The sequence below is a fragment of the Prionailurus bengalensis genome, chromosome C1, assembly GCF_016509475.1.
Source record: "Prionailurus bengalensis isolate Pbe53 chromosome C1, Fcat_Pben_1.1_paternal_pri, whole genome shotgun sequence".
Taxonomy (NCBI): Eukaryota; Metazoa; Chordata; class Mammalia; order Carnivora; family Felidae; genus Prionailurus; species Prionailurus bengalensis.
Window position 1 is genome coordinate 679,334 of NC_057345.1, and position 19,359 is coordinate 698,692.

General features: G+C 48.9%; 1 protein-coding gene across 3 annotated transcripts in view; it reads right to left on the reverse strand.

Annotated features, from left to right (window-relative positions):
* The window catches only part of NADK (NAD kinase), a 30,873-nt gene that overhangs the window by 10,030 nt on the left and 1,484 nt on the right, over positions 1-19,359 (reverse strand). For 2 of the 3 annotated variants that reach the window (XM_043573552.1, XM_043573550.1), the window contains exon 2: positions 1,341-1,559. In XM_043573552.1, coding sequence (XP_043429487.1) covers positions 1,341-1,519 — 179 coding nt within the window. In that variant the 5' untranslated portion in view covers positions 1,520-1,559. Of the gene's footprint in view, positions 1-1,340; positions 1,560-8,727; positions 8,788-19,359 lie in introns of all 3 variants that reach the window. The other variant, XM_043573551.1, reaches the window with a different exon arrangement.

A 19,359-nucleotide genomic window follows, 5' to 3' on the forward strand; every position in this document is an offset into this window, starting at 1 on the left:
CTGAGCCTCTCACAACTCTCTGCGCAGCTTTAGCAATCAGAGATGCTTGGGGCACACCAGGAGTGCTCCTTAGGAAAAGGACCCCAAACCAGCGCAGGTGCCCAGGCCCCACCCCAGAAAAAGGGAAGGCGACCTCCGGGGACAGGTCTGGAAATCTGAACTGGAGCAGTCTCTCTCACCGAGTCTGTCTGAGGACCAGTCCTCGGGTCCATACCTGGGAATCAAGACCTGAGAGGCCCTCCCTGAATTATCTAGATTAAAATGATCTGGATTAACAATCTAGATTAAAACTCGAGGGAGTGAGGAGGACACCCCCATGGTGACAGCGCATGGAGTGGGCTATGAGAACCTCGGGGAAACACAGGTCACGGTGGGTCTTACTCAGCGAGTGTTTAATTTAAGTTCGCTGCTCAAGAACCGGGATGACTGGGCACATTCCTCTCTCCTTCCTCCGCCAATACCCACAGGCAGAGGCTACCCTTGACCTCTGTCACCATGCCAGGGTCTGCGGTCTCTGAACGAGAAAGGGTGTGGACCGAACCCCACAAAACCAACAACCGAAAGCAGTCTTGCCGGGAACACGAAATCCCTGCGCTGCGTGCGGTGGCCGGGACGCAGACCGACGGAAAACTCAGGCCAAGGCCAAGGCCAAGGCCACGGTGCTGTGGCCGCCTCTCCCACACGTGTGGGTTACAGCTGTCCACACAGAAGACCGTACCAGCACTGTGCGCCATCCAAGAGAAGGGTGCTTCGGGTTCGTCCCCCTCTCCTGAGAGAACTACCTGCTTTTTACCAAAATCTCCCCTGGCATTTGATAGATGTGACCCTTGCTTGCTTCTACCTGAAACTCACCACACTTATTGTTCCAGAAGCCAGGGCGACACCCACAGGCGTATCGCAATGCCGCCCGGCAGGCCGCTCCACGCAAAGCTCTGAGCGCTGTGACCTAAGCGCTCTGTGCGACGGCACGCACGTTAGGCTCGCGGGGGGAGGGCACCCCGTGGCCACGCTCAGCCCTCCACCAGCCCTGCCACAGTGTGGGGCCTGCTGACGCCTTGGGGCAATGCCCACACCCCCAAACACCCAGAGTTAGCGCGGGCACTGCCTGTTAAGGCAGAAAAGGACAGTCACGCTGTGCTGGTGCCATCTGGGGAGCCGCGCCAGGTGGGCGTCCGTCCCCTGCTCTTGGGACCCAGCCCCACCCCTCCTGCCGCCCACACGTACCAGTCAGCATCCACCGCCCCATCCGCATCCATCCACTCCTGAAAAGAACCTCGGTCACGGCTTTAGGAAGTCAGAGTGTGCAGGTGAGGACGGGGGCCGGAGGGGGGCCTTCGTACCTGAACTCTTTGGTGCTCGCCAGGGCGGGCGAGGCCGATAGGCTGCGGGACTTGGCCCGTCCCCGGGTGGGATGGCCGGGCCCCCAGGCCTCGTCCCCATGGCATGCGGAGCAGCGGTAAGAGGCCGAGTCTGTGCCAGGCGCCTTGCTCACACTGACTTTCTCTTGTTCCGTTTCCATGGTGGGTAAATGAGGCCTTGGATCAGAAGAACACTGATGCCTTGATAAAACAAATAAAGTAAGTGAACACATATGCACAAAACGACATATACACACACGCATGCACCCATCATGCATGCATAATGCAAAATGGCCCGAGTCCTATTTGCCAAAGGACTTGAGATAGTCTCTTTCTATCCCATTCTACCCTAAGGATATTTAAGAATTCAGGAACCTGCCTGTGGTTTTTAGTGAATCTAAAGGTCAAAGAACAAGAAAGAACTACCTGCTGGGGCCGTGCCAGGTTTCTCCCACAGACAAGGAGAAGGGCCAACTGGGAGGAGAGGTCCCAGGCAGGGGAGATGGCGCGTTACCGAGGGAGGAGCCAGTAGCTGAGGGTGTCCAGTGTTACACGCCCCTCAGTGCGGGACAGGTACATGGACACACTCAGGGAGCCCAGTGAGAAAGACACACACTGGGCCCTGGGCCCCGCGAACAAGCCTGAATTTTCAATCCAGCACCAATAAAACACTTGTCAAAACTGACCTATTTTGGTTTTTTTTAATAGCTTTTTTAAACGTTTATTTATTATTTTTAAGAGACAGAGAGAATGCGAGCAGGGGGAGAGGCAGAGAGAGAGGGAGAGAGAGAACCCCAAGCAGGCCCACGAAGTGTGAGATCACGACCTGAGCCCAAGTCAGACGCTTAACTGACTGAGCCCCCCAAGCACCCGTGACCTATTTTAGTCTTTTTAAAAAAAATTTTTTTTAACATTTATTTGTTCTTGAGACAGAGAGAGACAGAGCATGAACGGGGGAGGGTCAGAGAGAGAGGGAGACACAGAATCTGAAACAGGCTCCAGGCTCTGAGCGGTCAGCACAGAGCCCGACGCGGGGCTAGAACTCACGGACCGCAAGATCATGACCTGAGCCCAAGTCGGATGCTTTACCGACTGAGCCACCCAGGCGCCCCCTGACCTATTTTAGTCTTAAAGAAAACTCAATTTCCAAACTCTAGTGAAGGTAGAGAAGCTTATCTTCCGACAACAGTACAATAAAATCAGGAAAAGACAAAAAAGTAGGAACAAAGGAAACAATCCTGCAACACTCGGGAACGCGTGAGTTTCAAAACGAGCATCAAGCCAACATCACAACATATCGCAGCGACAAGAATAATGTAAACACGAGCCAAAGTCTAGGCTGCTCCAGTGAGCTGTGCTGAGGTGTCTGAGAATGAAGGGTAGTGAGCTGTCAAGCTAGGAAAGGAATAAGAGAGCCTAAGAAAAGGCAGAAGAGGTGACCAAAGTAGAGGCGGAAGTGAGCACGCAGGACAATCTGCAGAAGAGCAGAGTTGGGGGAAAGGAGGGTGCCGGGGGCAGCGCAGACCAAGGGGCTACACGGGCAGTGGTCTACGCAAACCGTGGCCAGCCCCCCTCAGGGCGAGGGCGACGGGGTCCCTGGGGGAGAGCAGGCGGGATGAGTTCCTCGAGAAGGGAGACCCCTGAAGGGGACACCCCGGGTGGAACCCAGCAGGGGAACCAGCCGCACAGCCCACTTCACAGGGACCGGGAGAGATGACAACACACGTGACAAAGCCACGCGTTCCACAGAAGGGCCGAGGACAGCAGAGGCTGGCACTGGGGGGGGAGGAGGCACAAGGGAAGCTCAGAGCCCACGGACAGGAGGGGCCTCGGTGCTCAGGTCAGAGGTGACGGTGTCCCTGCACTCCCACCCTGGCCGTACCTTCCAACCCCCTGAGGAGCTTCGGAAAATAATCCCTACACCCAACCCAGGCCAAAGGCACCAGTAGTTTGTTGCGATTTTTTTTAAGTAGGCCTCATGCTGGGCATGGAGCCCAGCTTGGGGCTTGAACTCACGACCCTGAGAGCAAGACCTGAGCTTAGATCAAGGGTCAGACGCTTAACCTAGGTGTCCCAAGAGGCATCAGCAGTTTTTTGGTTTGTTTTTTGTTTTTCAATGTTTATTTATCCTGATACAGAGCATGCATAGGGGGCAGGGCAGAGGAAGAGAGCAAGAGAATCCCAAGTAGGCTCCACGCTGTTGGCGCACAGCCTGACGTGGGGGCTCCAACGCACGGCCCTGGGATCGTGACCTGAGCCGGAATCGAGAACTGGATGCTTAATGGACTGAGTCACGCAAGTGCCCTGGCATCAGCTCCGCAAGTGATTCTAAATTTTAGCTGGAGTTGACAACACTATCGTAGTAGATTAATATCTTCCTAGCTTGAGAAACACTGATGTTCTATCCAAATGTATGAAAAAAAAATTTTTTTATTGTTTTTTCAATGTTTGTTTATTTTTGAGAGACAGAGAGAGATGGAGTGTGAGTAGGGAAGGGGCAGAGAGAGAGCGAGACACAGAATTCAAAGCAGGCTCCAGGCTCTGAGCTGTCGGCGCAGAGCCCGATGCAGGGCTCGAACCCATGAACCGTGAGATCATGACCTGGGCCGAAGTCGGACGCCCGACCAACTGAGCCACCCAGGCGCCCCGAAAAAATCTTTAATAAAAACCAAAACGTACAAAAACATGTCTGGTATAACCACTCCTATTCGATACTGTACTGGAGGCCACAGCCAGTGTAATATGGCAGGAAAACAAAGTACAAGGCATAAAGAAAAAAAAGCAACAAGTAAAACTCTGCCGTCAGGGGTGCCTGGCTGGCTCAGTCGGCGGAGCGTGTGACTCTTGATCTCGGGGTCGTAAGTTTAAGCCCCGCACTGGGTGCAGAGACTACTTTAAAAAAACCTGTACTGTCAGATGACATGATCTTCTATGTAGAAAATCGTAAGGAATCTACAAAAAAAGTGACTACATCTAATAACTGAGTTTATTAGCAAGGTTACAGAAGAAAAAAATCAATATACAAATGTCAACTATATTTCTGTGTACTAGCAACAAACAATAAGAAATCTAACTTTAAAAATACCGTTTACGATAGCATTGAAATACAAGATATGGAGGGATATGATCGACAAAAAAAGTACAAAACCTAATTTGAGTTCTAGGTCATGAGATGTAACATACAGCAAGGAGACTTTTAGCTAATAATAAGAGCGGACGTTTGAACGTTGCTAAGAGAAAAGAGCTTACGAGCTGCCATCATAAGGAAACAATCTGGAACTGTGTGTGGTGAGGGATGCTAACTAGACTCGCTGTAGTGGTCACTGCGCCACATATAGATACCGAATCGTTACGTTGTACACCTGAAACTGGTTGGTTACATGCCACTTACACCTCAATGACAGTAAAAGGTGCAAACCCTTCGCGCTGAAAATTACAAAACGCTGCTGACAGAAGTGAAGGAAGCACGTAACTGGAGAGACGCGCCCTGTTCCCAGACTGGAGAAGTTGAAGGTCTCCTCAAACCGGTACATAGACTCTTCTCAATTCCCACACACAAAAACCCAGCAGACTTTTCCAAAGAAAATGGCAAACTGATTCTAAAACTCAAATGCAAATGTGGAGGACCTGGAATACCGAGAAGACTGGAAAAGCACACTACCCGACTTCGCGGACGGTACCGTAACCAGACCGCGTGGTACCGACACAGACACAGACTGAAGGAACAGAAGAGGGTCCACAATGACGCCCTCACACGGATACAATCAATGGATTTTCTTTTCTCTTTTTTTTTTTTTTAAATTTTTTTTTTTCAATGTTTATTTATTTTTGGGACAGAGAGAGACAGAGCACGAACGGGGGAGGGGCAGAGAGAGAGGGAGACACAGAATCGGAAACAGGCTCCAGGCTCTGAGCCATCAGCCCAGAGCCCGACGCGGGGCTCGAACCCACGGACCGCGAGATCGTGACCTGGCTGAAGTCGGACGCTTAACCGACTGCGCCACCCAGGCGCCCCTCTTTTCTCTTTTTAAAAATGTGCTTACTTATTTGTAATCAAGTGATCTCTACACCCGACACGGGGCTGCAGCTCACCACCCTGAGGTCAAGAGTCGCCTGCTCCACTGGCTGAACCACAATCGATGGATGTTCGACAGAAGGGTCGAGGTGATTCGACGGAGAGATCGTTTCTTCAAATAGTTCTAGAAAAACTTGGTAGCCACGTCTAAGAGAATAATGTTAAGTTCTTTCCTCACACCACATACAGGCGTAAGTCATTTCATAGGACTTGGCTTTATCGTGCTTTGCACACACCGCATTTCTTACGAGCTGAGGGTCTGCGGTGACCCCGTGGCGAGCGAGTCTCCCGGCACCACTTTCCACCAGCACTGGCTTACCTTGTGTCTCTGAGCCACATTTTGGTAATTCTCGCATGTTTCAAACTTTTTCTCTATTACCGTACTTGTCATGGTGCTCAGCGATCTCTGAGATTACAATCAGAAGTCTCTCGGGGCACCGCGACCCTGCGCCCACCTAAGACAGCAAACTGGAGAGGTAAGTGCTGTGCGTGTCCTGAAGGCTCCACTGCCTGGCTGGCTCCCCGTCTCTCCCCCTCTCCTCAGGCCTCCCTGCCCTGAGACGCAACAATGTTGTCAATGGGCCAATCAATAACCCCACAATCACCTCTAGGTGTCCAAGTGAAAGAAGTCAAACGTCTGTTTGTTTTAAGTAGGTTGCGCCCAGAGTGGGGCCTGAACTCACAACTCTGAGATCAAGGGTCACTTTAAATCGAAGCTAGAAATGACCAAGCTCGGTGAGAAGGCGCATCGAAAACCGAGACAGGCTGACAGCTAGGCCTCTGGCCCCAAACAGTGGAGCCGTGGCCACAAAGGAAGAGATCCCGAAGGGCATTAAAAGCGCGCTCCAGTGAACGAACACGCAGGGACGAGAAAGCAAAACGGCCTTTTTGCAGCCCAAACCAGCCACAACACACCCTCAAACCGCAGTCCGATCCACAGCAAGGCCCCGACTCTCCTCAAGTCTGTGGGGGCTGAGGGAGGCAAGGAAGCTGCAGAGGGTGAGCTGGGAGGCAGCGGCGGTTGGTTCATGAGGGTTGAGGAGAGCAGCTGCCTCCCTCACGTGAGCCTGCAGGTGAAGAGCGGCAGGTGCCACTGCAGAAGCTGGGGCGAGTTCTCCAGATTGGGCTGAGGTCATTAATCAGGCTGCTGTGCCAAGCTACAAACTGTCGATGTCGGTGCAGCAGCCTGATTTAGGAGATGCCACTGAGGACTGTCATAGCTGGAGAGGAGAAGTCAGTGCCTGGCTTCAAAGCTTCAAAGGACAGGCTGACTCTCTCACCAGTGTAACACAGCTGGTGACTTTTGGTTGAAGTCAATGCTCAGTGGCCATGGAGAAAATCCTTGGGCCCTAAAGAATTATGCTAAGTCTACTCTGCCTCCACTCTAGAAAAGAAACAACAAAGCCGGATGACAGTCATCTGCTTACAACATGGTTGACTACATATGTTAAGCCCACTGTCGAGATCTACTGTTCAGGAAAAAAAAAGACTCCTTTCAAAATATTACTACTGACAGGGGCGCCTGGGTGGCTCGGTCGGTTAAGCGTCTGACTTTGGCTGAGGTCATGATCTCGCTCGCGGTTCACGGGTTCGAGCCCCACGTCGGGCTCTGTGCTGACAGCTCGGAGCCTGGAGCCTGCTTTGGATTCTGTGTCTCCTTCTCTCTCGTGCTCTGTGTGTGTGTCTCTCTCTCAAAAATAAATAAAGATTAAAAAAAATAATTAAAAAAAATTACTGCTGAGAGTGCACCTGCTCACCCCAGAGCTTTGAGGGAGACGTACAGCAAGGTTAAGGGTGTTTCCATGCCTGCTAACACCACAGCCATCCTGCAGCCCCTGGATTGAGGCATAATTTCAACTTTCAAGCCTTATTATTGCAGAAACGCATTTCACAAGGCTCTAGCTGCCGCAGACAGTGATTCCTCTAACGGATGTGGGCAAAGTCAACTGAAAACTTTCTGGAAAGGGTTCACCAGTTCACCATCCCACATGCCATTAACACTTGTGATTCATGGGAAGAGGACAAAATACCAACGCGAATGGGAGTTTGGAAGGAGTGGACTCCCGCACTCATGGAGGACTTTCAGGGGGTCCAGCCATCAGGGGAGGAAGGATGCAAGTGCGTAGAAGCAGCAGGGGCACTACGATCGGAAGCGTGGTCTAAAGAGGTGACTGCATCGCTGCGGTCTTGGGATAAAGCCTGAATGGATGAGGATCTGTTTCTTTCGAACGAGCAAAGAAAGTGACTTCTTGAGCTGGAATCTGCTCCTGCTGGAGACGCCATGAAGACTGTTGAAGTGAAAAAGGATTTAGAATATGACGTACACTTGGGGCACCTGGGTGGCCCAGTCGGTTAAATGTCTGACTCGGGCTCAGGTCATGATCTCACGGCTCGTGGGTCCAAGCCTCGCACTGAGCCCTCTGCCATCAACGCGGAGCCCCTTTTGGATCCCCGTCTCTCTCTTTCTCTGCCCCCTCCCCTGCTCACTCGCACATGTGCTCTCTCCCTCTCAAAAATAAATAAACATTAAAAATAGAATATGACATACACTTCGTTGATAAAGCGGCAGGAGGGTGAGAGGGGATGGGCTCCAATTTTAAAAGTTGTTCTGTGGGCAAAATGCTATCAAACAGCAACACGTACTGCAGAGAAATCATCCTTGAAAGGAAAAGTTAATCAGTGCAGCAAAGCTGATTGTTGTCTTATTTTAAGAAATCGCCACGGCCACGCCAGCCTTCGGCACCCGCCACAGTGCCCAGTCAGCAGCTGTCCCTCGAGCTCACATGATGGTTAGCATTTTTACCAATATCTATTTTTATTTAAAAGTATTTTTTTAACCTTTATTTATTTTTGAGAGAGAGAAAGAGACAAACAGTGTGAGCAGGGGAGGAACAGCGAGAGAGGGAGACACAGAATCCGAAGCAGGCTCCAGGCTCCAGGCTGACAGCACAGAGCCTGATGCGGGTCTCAAACCCATGAACCGTGAGTTCATGACCTGAGCTGAAGTCGGACGCTTAACCAAGTGAGCCATTCAGGCGCCCCAAATTTATTTTTGCTTTATAAGATTTCATTTTTAAGTAATCTCTACACCCGCCATGAGGCTGGAACTCACGACCCTGAGATCAAGAGTCGCATGCTCCATCGACTGAGCCAACCAGGTGCCTCAGCAAGAAGTATTTTTAAATTGAGGTGTGTACATTGTTTTTTTAGACACTTCACACTTCAGAAACTACAACACACTATCAACATAAATTTTATGTGCACCGGGAAACCAAAAAGATTCATTTGACTCACTTGATTGCAGGATTTGCTTTACTGCAGTGGACCCCAGCCCGCAATATCTCCGAAGCGTGCCTGGACAAAGATTAACGCGACATGGATTATACACCTAAACGTAAGAATCAAAACTACAAAACTTTTACACTGAAGAAAATCTTAGTGGCCCTGGATCTGGCAAAAAGTTCCTTAAATCAAGGATCACAAAGTATCAAAGAAAAAGACCTGACAAATTCATTACAATTAAAATCTTTTACCCTTCTTAAAATAACTGTTCAGAAAATGAAAATAGAAGCTACAGGCTGCTACACATATATGTTACAAAAGCCTCGCATCCAGAATGCACAAAGGATTATAAAAACTTAAAGAAAATGGGCAAAAGATCCCAACTTTGGGCAAGCTCCCCAAAGAAGACGTATCAACTGGGAAGAAGCACACGAGAGGATGCCCGAGGGCATCAGCCATCGCGGAAACACGAGTTCGAGCCACAGGAGGAGAGCACGTGACACTGCTGGACCGGCTGAGGAAGTGAGAGGGCAGACTGACCACGGCAAGTGTTGACGCAGCTGCGGAGGAACTGGAGGCCGCCCACACCGCTGCTGGGAACGGAGTCCCTACATCCGCCACAGGCTCCTGCCTCTCCGCTCCTGCGCGCGGGTCCACACAAAGACGTGTGGGACCCTACTTGCGACGCCCTGAAGCTGGAAATAAGCCGCCACTGAGCTCTTTGCTCAAATGCCACTTTCTCAAGACTTCCATATTCCCCCACGCTCATTTCCTGGTCTCTGTGGTTGCCACTACCTGCCCTCACATTACTCTCTCATTTGTGGCCTGTCTTCTCTTCCCGTCTGATGATGGAAGCTACAGAAATCCTATTTTACTGAGGGTTCTAAGGGCCTGAAAAGGGCCTCACCGAACTCGCATGGCTATTACCAGCCAAGCAGGCTGCACGTTGAAGGCCAGAGCTCAGGGGACAGGCTGGTCTGGGCACAGAGGTCTGGGTTCCGTCAGCACCTGGTGAACACTTACAACCACGGAATTGGATGGGGTGGGTGGGCAGGAGACCCAAGAGCGGCAAGGGTTTCAGGATGCAGAGCTGGGGGGTGGCACCGAGTGCCAGGAGGTGAGGACAGAAAGGCCACGCAGGACCCGAAACGGTGCCAGGAGATGCTGGTAAGAGATACAAGATGGCAGAGTTTGGCTCAGTATGTGGAAAAAAACCACATGCATGTGTTTACCTCCTTATTACATTAAGAACTGTCTAAAGGGGGCCCTTGGGGGGCTCAGTCAGTTGGGCGTCCGACTTCAGCTGAGGTCGTGATCTCATCGCCGGTGAGTTCACGCCCTGCATCAGGCTCTGGGCTGACAGCTCAGAGCGTGGAGTCTGTTTCGGATTCTGTGTCTCCCTCTCTCTCTGCTCCTCTCCTGCTCACACTCTGTCTCTCTCTCTCTCTCAAAAATAAACAAAGATTAAGAAAAAATTTAAAAATCCATTTTGACCATCCCATTTAACCAAGGAGGTAAAATATCTGTACTCTGAAAACTATAAAACACTGATGAAAGAAATCAAAGATGACACAAATAGAAAGATATACCATGCTCATGGAAGAATATTGTTAAAATGTTCATACTACCCACAGCAATCTACAGATTTAATGCACTCCCTATCAAAATACTAATAGTATTTTTTGGAGAACTAGAACAAATAATCCTAAAATTTATATGGAACCACTAAAGACCTGCCACAGCCAAAGTAATCTTGAGAAGAACAAAGCTGGAGGCATCACAATCTGAGACTTCAAACTACACTACAAAGCTACAGTGATCAAAACAATATGATACTGGCACGTGAACAGACACACAGACCAATGGAACAGGATAGAGAGCCCAGAAATAAGCCCACACCTATACTGTCAATTGATCTATGACAAAGGAAGCAAGAATATACAATGGGGAAAAGACAGCCTTTTCAATAAATAGTGTTGGTAGAACTGGACAGCTACGTGCGAAAGAATGAAACTGGACCACTTTCTTAAATCATACACAAAAATAAACTCAAAATTCATTAAAGACCTAAATGTGAGAACTGAAACAAAAACAAAAACAAAAACAAAACAAAACAAAAAAACCTCCTAAAAGAAAACACAGACAGTAATCTCTTGGACATCACCCTTAGCAACATATTTATGTCTCCTGAGGCAAGGGAAACAAAAGCTAAAATAAACCACTGAGTCTATACCAAAGGAAAAAGCTTTTTCACAGCAAAGGACATCATCAACAGAACAAAAAGGCAACTAGTGAATGAAAGGAGATATCTGTAACTGATATATCTGATAAGGAATTAATATCCATAATATATAAAGAACTTATACAACTCAACAGAAAAAAAAAAAAACACTCTGACTAAAACATGGACAGAGGACTTGAATGGACATTTTTCCAAAGACCTACTGATGGCCAACGGACACATGAAAAGACGCTCAACATCACTAATCATCAGGGAAATAGAAATCAAACCACAACGAGGTATTACCTTATGCCTGTAAGAATGGCTAGAGTCAAAAAGACAAGAAAACAACTGTTGGTGACAATGTGAAGAAAAGGAAAATCTTGTGCACTGTTGGGAGGAATGTAAATTGGTGCAGCCACCACGGAAAACAGAATGGAGGTGCCTCAAAAAATTAAAAACAGAAATATCATATGGCCCACTAATTCCATTCCTGGGTATTTACCCAAGAAAGCACTCGTTTGAAAGGATATCTGCCCCCCTATGTGTACGCAGCACTACTTACAATAGCCAAGATATGGGAGCAGCCCAAGTGTCCGTCCACAGGACAATGAATGACGAAGATGTGGAACATACGAGAGTATTATTCATAAAAAAGGATCAGATCTTGGGGTGCCTGATCGGTTGGGTCGGTAGGGCGTGTGACTCTTGATCTCTGGTTCATGAGTTCAAGCCCTATGCTGGGTGTAGAGCTTACTTAAAAAATGAACAAAATAGGGGCGCCTGGGTGGCGCAGTCGGTTAAGCGTCCGACTTCAGCCAGGTCACGATCTCGCGGTCCGGGAGTTCGAGCCCCGCGTCAGGCTCTGGGCTGATGGCTCAGAGCCTGGAGCCTGTTTCCGATTCTGTGTCTCCCTCTCTCTCTGCCCCTCCCCCGTTCATGTTCTGTCTCTCTCTGTCCCAAAAATAAATAAACGTTGAAAAAAAAAATTAAAAAAAAAAATGAACAAAATAAAAATTTTTTTACATTTATTTATTTTTGAGAGACAGAGCGTGAGTAAGGGAGAGGCAGAGACAGAGAGAGACAGAATCAGAAGCAGGCTCCAGGCTCTGAGCTGTCAGCACAGAGCCCTACGCGGGGCTCGAACCCACGAACTGTGAGATCGTGACCTGAGCCGAAGTCGGACGCTTAACCGACTGAGCCACCCAAGCACCCCAAAAATGAACAAAATAAAATAAATGCTTAAAACAACAACAAAGGATCAGACCTTGCCATTTGTGACAACATGGATGCAGCTAGAGTATTTAGCTAAGTGAAATAAGTCAGAGAAAGACAAATACCATATACTCTTACTTAAGGTGGAATCTAAACAAAACAAATGAACAGAAAACACTTTCACGTATGGAGAACAAACTGGTGGTTGCTATGTGGCAAGTGGGTGTGGGGATGGATGGAATAGGTAAAGGGGATTAAGAGGTACAAACTTCCAGTTATCAAGTGAAGAAGTACAGCATGGGAAATAAAGTCAGTAATTCTGCAATAACGTACAGTGACAGACGGAGACTGCCTCTACCATAGTGAACACTGAGTAACGTACAGACGTTGTTGAATCGGTGTTGTACGTCTGAAATTAATAGAACATTGTGCATCCGCTACGATGAGAGAGAAACTCTCCACGGGCCTCGCATACAAGGGGCTCCACTTTAGATTTCTAAGTCAGCATGACTGTACGTAAACTTCGTTCGAACCCAAGGCCTGGTTTATGGCTCACGTGCACACTGTGCCTGTGCCTCGTGAGAGAGCAGCCTGAAGGAAAACCATCTTGCCCTGGAGACATCGAGCAAAGCTCCTGCCCCTGAATTCCTTCACGATACAACTCGGGACGCTGGCCTATGTGCTGATCTCTCATCTTTTGAGCTTTTACGAGATGTAAAACGTATATAACTCTGCGAAAACAATTTGTGCCCTGGAGTGCTTTCTTCCCTGTGAAGACGTGGAAGCTCAGATACGGGGGCTCAGATAACTCTCGCTGGGGAGCCTGGGGGCTCAGTCTGTTAAGTGTCCGACTTCCACTCGGGTCACGGTCTCATGGTTCGCGGGTTCAAGCCCCGCGTCGGGCTCTGTGCTGACAGCTCGGAGCCTGGAGCCTGCTTCGGATTCTGTGTCTCCCTCTCTCTCTGCCCCTCCCCTGCTCGCACTCTGTCTTTCTCAAAAATAAATAAACATTAAAAAAAAATTTAAAACAAAATTAACATTTTTTACTAATAAAACCTCAGCAAAGGAGGGGAAAAAAATCCATCGTGAGCTGTTACCAAGAGGCGTGTGGCAGCCTCACCCCGCCACCTGATGGGGAAAACAAACCGCTGCTCTCCTCTAATGTACAAAATCAGGGCAGGGGCGCCCGAAATGCCCCACAAGGTGTGGGACCCAGAACCACCTGCGGTGAAGAAAGGGCAAAAGAAGCAGTTAAAGGAACCTACTAGGCAACCTGTAATGAGTCGTAAGCTTTGAAAGGAAATTATTACCATTGTGGGAACAAACGATGTCTGCGAAAAAAAGGACGGGCTGACAAATGACACCGAAGCCGGCTGTGACACAGACAAGGGTGAACACGGTAAAATACGTCTCACCGCCAGCTCAGGAGGAGGGAAGCGTCTAGATAAGGCCGAGCCAGGCCCCGGGCGCCTGTGCCTCCCTCGAGCTGCCCGGAAACGAAGCAGCAGAAGCCGGAACGGTTGCAGGAATGTGGACGGTCACCCGAAACCGGGACGACCGACGGACAGCAGGAGCACATCCAGGGGAACCGGGGCCCCTGGCCAGGCCCAGTGCCCACCCTGGCAGGCCCCGGCCGGGGGCTCAGGTGCCATCGCCTGACCCCCCCTCACAATGAGCCGCACAGGGAGCGTCTAGGACACTGCAGTCCAGGGTCACACGGCTCAGACGGGGCAGAGCTGGCATCCGGGCCCATACTCCTGAGCCCCTGCTGACAACCACAGTGCCTACAGAACAGGACCCAACACGGCAGGGGGGCCAACAAGAGGGGCCCAGGGTCCTAGAGGAGAGAGGACCCTGCAGACCCAGCTCCTGGTCGGCGCCCCTGACGTCCTTTCTAAATGACCATGGAGAGCCCACTTCGGTTTCCAGGAACACATGAGGTAAGTGGGCGGCTGCAGGGAATGGGTCCAAAACTCTGCTCGAACACATATCGAAGAGCACGCCTGGGGACACTGCAGCAGGCTGCAAGGAGCTGACGGCCGTGGGTAAGGAAGGAACGCCTTAAAAAGCCCCACTGGGGAGAAGTTCAGGAAACACGGGGCTCTGCAGCTACGGTCACCAGGGGGACACACATGGTCCCCAGTGTCACGCGTCCTTATGCTGACCCTGCACTGCGAGCTGGGCAAGGAAGGCCATAATCCTAGGACGTGGAAAACTATCGCTCCAGGGAGGCACAGAAAGAACTACCTAGTAAGCTTACTATGGCCCTGAGAAGATAAATAAATTAACCCCTACAATGCTGATATTTTCGAAAGGCTTATAGTGAATTTTATAATCACCGGATTTTTACATATTTTGTTTGCCATCATGGGTACCATATTCAAAGGAACAAATCATTCTGGGTTATTCTCATTTAAATGGCAGAGGGGAATGTCAGGTCTGTAATCAATGCTGAAAGTTTAATTTATAAGTTTTATTAGTTGAGAAGTCAAGGGACACCTGGGTGGCTCAGTCGGTTAAGCGTCTGACTTAGGCTCAGCTCACGATCTTGCAGTTTGAGCCCCACATTGGGCTCGCTGCTGTCAGTGTACAGCCTGCTTTGGATCCTCTGTCCCTCTCTGCCACTGTCCCGCTTGTGCTCTCTCTGTCAAAAATAAACGTTAAAAAAAAAAAAGCCAAATAAACATGGAACTGAAGCAAGTAGTGGTAAGGGCTCCTTCCCAAGCACCGAGACCCGCTGGGAAGGGATGATCCATCAATCATGACCAAGGTCGTTGTCCAGCCTGCGGTGCATGGCCTTCCAAGCTGCTTCCACCAGGTCAAAGTCACTTCCCACCAGCTCCTCAGATGTCCGTGGGACAAGTGCCGACTACAGTCCCCTCTACAGCCAAATGTGCAGATCGTGCTATCTCAGCTCCTACTTGCAGCTCTAGAATTCTACGACACTGAGTCTTAGGGCATCACTTTGTACCCAACAAATGCTGTCCGCCTTAAACTTACATGGTGACATATGTCAATTACTTCTCAATAAAGCTGGGGAAACAAAAGTGAACCTCAACCTGAACTTCACACCTTAAACAAAAATTAACTGAAAACAAATAAAAATGGACTGTATCAAGTGTAAGACACAAACTATAAAGCTTTCATTAGAAAAAGTAGGAGAGGGACACCTGGCTGGAGCACGTGACTCTTGGTCTCAGAGTTGTGAGTTCAAGCCCCATGTTGGGTGGAGAGATACTTAAAAAATAAAACCTCAAAAAAAAGAAAAAAAGGGGACATCTGGGTGGCTCAGTCGGTTGAGCGTCCCACTTCAGCTCCGGTCATGATCTCACAATCTGTGAGTTTGAGCCCTGCATCAGGCTCTGTGCTGACAGCTCGGAGCCTGGAGCCTGCTTCAGATTCAGTGTCTCCCTCTCTCTGCCCCTCCCCTGCTCATGCCTTGTCTCTGTCTCAAAAATAAATAAAAACATTAAAAAAAAAATTTAATAAAAAAAAAAAAAAAAGAGGGGCACCTGGTGGCTCAGTTGGTTAAGTGTCTGACTCTTGAGCTCAGCTCAGGTCTTGATGTCAGGGTCATGAGTTCAAGCCCTGAGGCGGGCTCTGTCCTGGGTGTGAAGCCTATTAAAAAAGGGATGGAAGGAAGGAGGGAGGGAGGGAGGGAAGGAAGGAAAGAGGGAAGACGGGAAGGAGGAAAAGAAACACAGGAGGAAGTTTTTAGAACCTAGGACTAGAGAGATACGTGATATATTATATATTATATATTATACGTGATATAAAAAGCAGTCCATAAAAGGTAAAAAAAAAACAACAACAAAAAAACCCAATACATTGGACTTAATTAAAATGAGAAGCTTGCTCTGTGGAAGACCCTATTAAAAGAATAAAAACAACAAGCTGCAGACCGGGAGAAAATATCTGGAAACCAGATATCCAACAAAGGTTTTCTATCTAGAATATGTAAAGAGATCTCAAAATGCCACAGTAAAAAACCCAGGATTCCAATCAGAAAATGGGCAAAAAAGATTAAACAGAGGATGCGCGCGCAGTAACCAAGACGTGAAAGACCCACACCGTCAGCTGCTCCGAAATGCAAATTCAAAGGACCGTGTCCCTACACACCTGCCAGGTCGGCCAGGACAACCAAAGGCCAGACTGTAGAGAAACCAGCACTCACGCACTGCAGTGGGAACGTGGAAGGTATAGTCTGGAAGCCTGGCAGTTTCTTACAAAATCTTAAAAACAAAACCATACAAGCCAGCAACTGCAAGTTGGTGTTTATCATCTGTCCACAGCCACTTTGCAGGCCACAGCCAAAGACTGCAATCGGCCGCCCCCACGTCTTCCTGCTAGTTAATTAAACAAACTGCCAACCATCCATCCACACGGTAAAACACAAGCAGGGACAGGCTATTAATGCCTGCAACAGTTCGGACGGACCTCGGGGGCATTATGCCGAGTCAATCGGTGACACACTGAATGGTCCCATACACATTCTCAAGATAACGAAATCACAGAGGAGGGGGAGAGTGGAGGGTGCCGGGAATGTGAGCATGGCAGGGGGCAGCAGGGGATCCCTCACTGACAAAGAGTTCCGGGTCTCGACTGTGGTTGTAGGTACACCTGTGTATAAATGGGGTAAAAGTGCAGAGAATTATACACACATAAAACACTGGTAAAATCTGAATTAGGAGTGTAGTATGGCTAACGCTATTTTTCCAATGCCAATTTCCTAGTTTTCGCATTACTGTACTACAGGTACGTTAAATGAAGCTGGAGAAGGTTACAAGGGTCTCTCTGTACAACTTTCACAACTTCCTGTGAATCTATAATTATTTCAGAACGAACATTTAATAATAAAAAAAAGAAACCAATCAAAATCACAAAAGACAAATGTATTTCAAAATCATCTGTTTTTGGGGTGCCTGGGTGACTCAGTTGGTTGAGTGTCTGACTCTTGATTTTGGCTCAGGCTGTGACCCAGGGTCGTGGGATCAAGTCCAAGTCCTCTGTCAGGCTCTGAGAGCAGTGTGAAGCCTGCCTGGGATTCTCTCTCTCCCTCTCTCCCTCCGTGTGTGTGTGTGTGTGTGTGTCTCTCTCTCTCTCTCTCTCTCTCTCTCTCTCTCTCTCTCTCCCCCCCCGGCTCATGCTCTCTAAAATAAATAAAATTTAAAAAAATATTACTCATTGTCTAAAGCTATTAATATTTACTTGCAAAGACTAATTTGATGATTGAGCAATAAACTAATTTACATAATAATATTAAATATTAAAACCAACTTTTAAGATTTAAGTATTTTTTGACAATTATAAATCAGGACTCTCATTTAATTCAGGCTGGTTTGGTTTTAACTGTTTTAAAAGGATGAAATCCTGGGGCGCCTGGGTAGCTCAGTCAGTTAAGCCTCTTCGGCTCAGGTCATGATCTCACAGTTTGTGGGTTCGAGCCCTGCGTCAGGCTCTGGGCTCACAGCTCAGAGCCTGGAGCCTGATTCGGATTCTGTGTCTTCCTCTCTCTGCCTCTCCCCTGCTAGTACTCTCTCTCAAAATTAAATAAACATTAAAAAAAAAGGATGACATTCTAATTCCTTCCAAGTTCATTCAAGTTCCTGACAACACGAATCTAATTTTATTTATTTATTTTTTAAGTTTTATTTTTATTTAAGTAATCTCTACATCCAATGTGGGGCTTGAACTCACAACCCCAAGATCAAGTTACATTTTCTCCCAACTGAGCCAGCCAGGTGCCCCAGCATGAATCTAATTTCAAAAAACTTCGGCGGCATGTGGGTGGCTGTCAGTTAAGCCTCTGACTTGGCTCTGGTCATGATCTCGCATCAGGCTCTGTGCTGACAGCTCAGGGCCTGGAGCCTGCTTCAGATTCTGTGTCTCCTCTCTGCCCCTCCCCCGCTCACGCGCTCTCAAAAATCAATAAACATTAAAAAAGAATTTTAAAAAAAAGCAACTTCGGCATTGAGACGTTTTATTAGAAAAGTATTCACAGAACCCACACACGGTGGAGAGGGGACACACCGAGATGCCTGAGGCAACCAGGACACAAGTCCCACACACGCCCACAGACGCACACGACCCACATGATGTCCAGTGTGAGCTCTCCATCCGTATTTGTGGAAATACTGAATGGAAAAGGAAAGCGTATATGGTGGCAGAAACAGGCCCATCCTCACTGGATGACACGGAGTTGGACAATAAGTACCTATTAAATTGCCCCTCCCTTCTCCCTCCATACAGAATGCCCCAGGCTGGCAAGGATGTTGTAACACTGGGCATTTGCTCTGGCAGCAGACCGTCCAAGAAAGACTTTTTGGAAAGTTCTCTGGGAACATGAACCAAGAGCCTAACGTGAAACCCCATAAACTGAACAGGATTCGAGACCCGAAGGGGGCTTTTATAGACAGGCGGCTGCACCCGCCCATCAACAGGTGTAATAGGATGGCAGTGACCCTGCTGGAGGCAGCCCTGCAGGTCTAAGTGCACTGTCCCTGCACATTCCCTCCCCTGGGAGCTGGGCCTGCTTCCTGAAGCTCCCTCTGGCTGTTGTAACATCCATGCTTTGAGAAAAGTGGTGATTTGGGTAAAAAAGATGTGGGGCCACCAACTCCCATAATAAAACACCCGCCTCTTCATTCTGCAGGTTAAACCGACCTTTTCTCAGGTGGTAAACTCGATAAAATCAACTGTTTCCCCTTTTACTTATCAGCCACCTCCACTGCCCAAGGAAGGACTGACTGCTGCTGGGCCAGCGTCTGGGAGAACCCTCTACCACCACGGGTTTTGTGCTGGCAACACAGACCTGCCGGCAAATTAAAAACAAAAACAAAAATCCCAGACCCGTCAGGAAGGCTCACCTCCAAGCGGAGCCACTGGGCTAGGCACTGCACTGGCACCTGTCCCTGTCCTCAAGTCACCAGGTGGCGGGGGCAAAGGTCCCAGTGAAGAAAGGCCCGGGGTGTGCAAGGCCCAGGGACGGGGAGGTGCGGGGGGCAAGCGGAATTGGGGGAATGAGTCCTTGAATGGCGTCATCCGGAAAGATGGGAAAGCAAGTCACTTGGTTAAAGCCAGGGCGTATTCCCAAAACGAATGAGGAAGTCTTCCACGTGAGACAGTTGCGCCCCAAGACGGGAAGGGAAAAGTAACCTGTTACTCAGAACCAAAGGCATCCGTTTGCTTGGAGCGACCCCGGCCCGAGA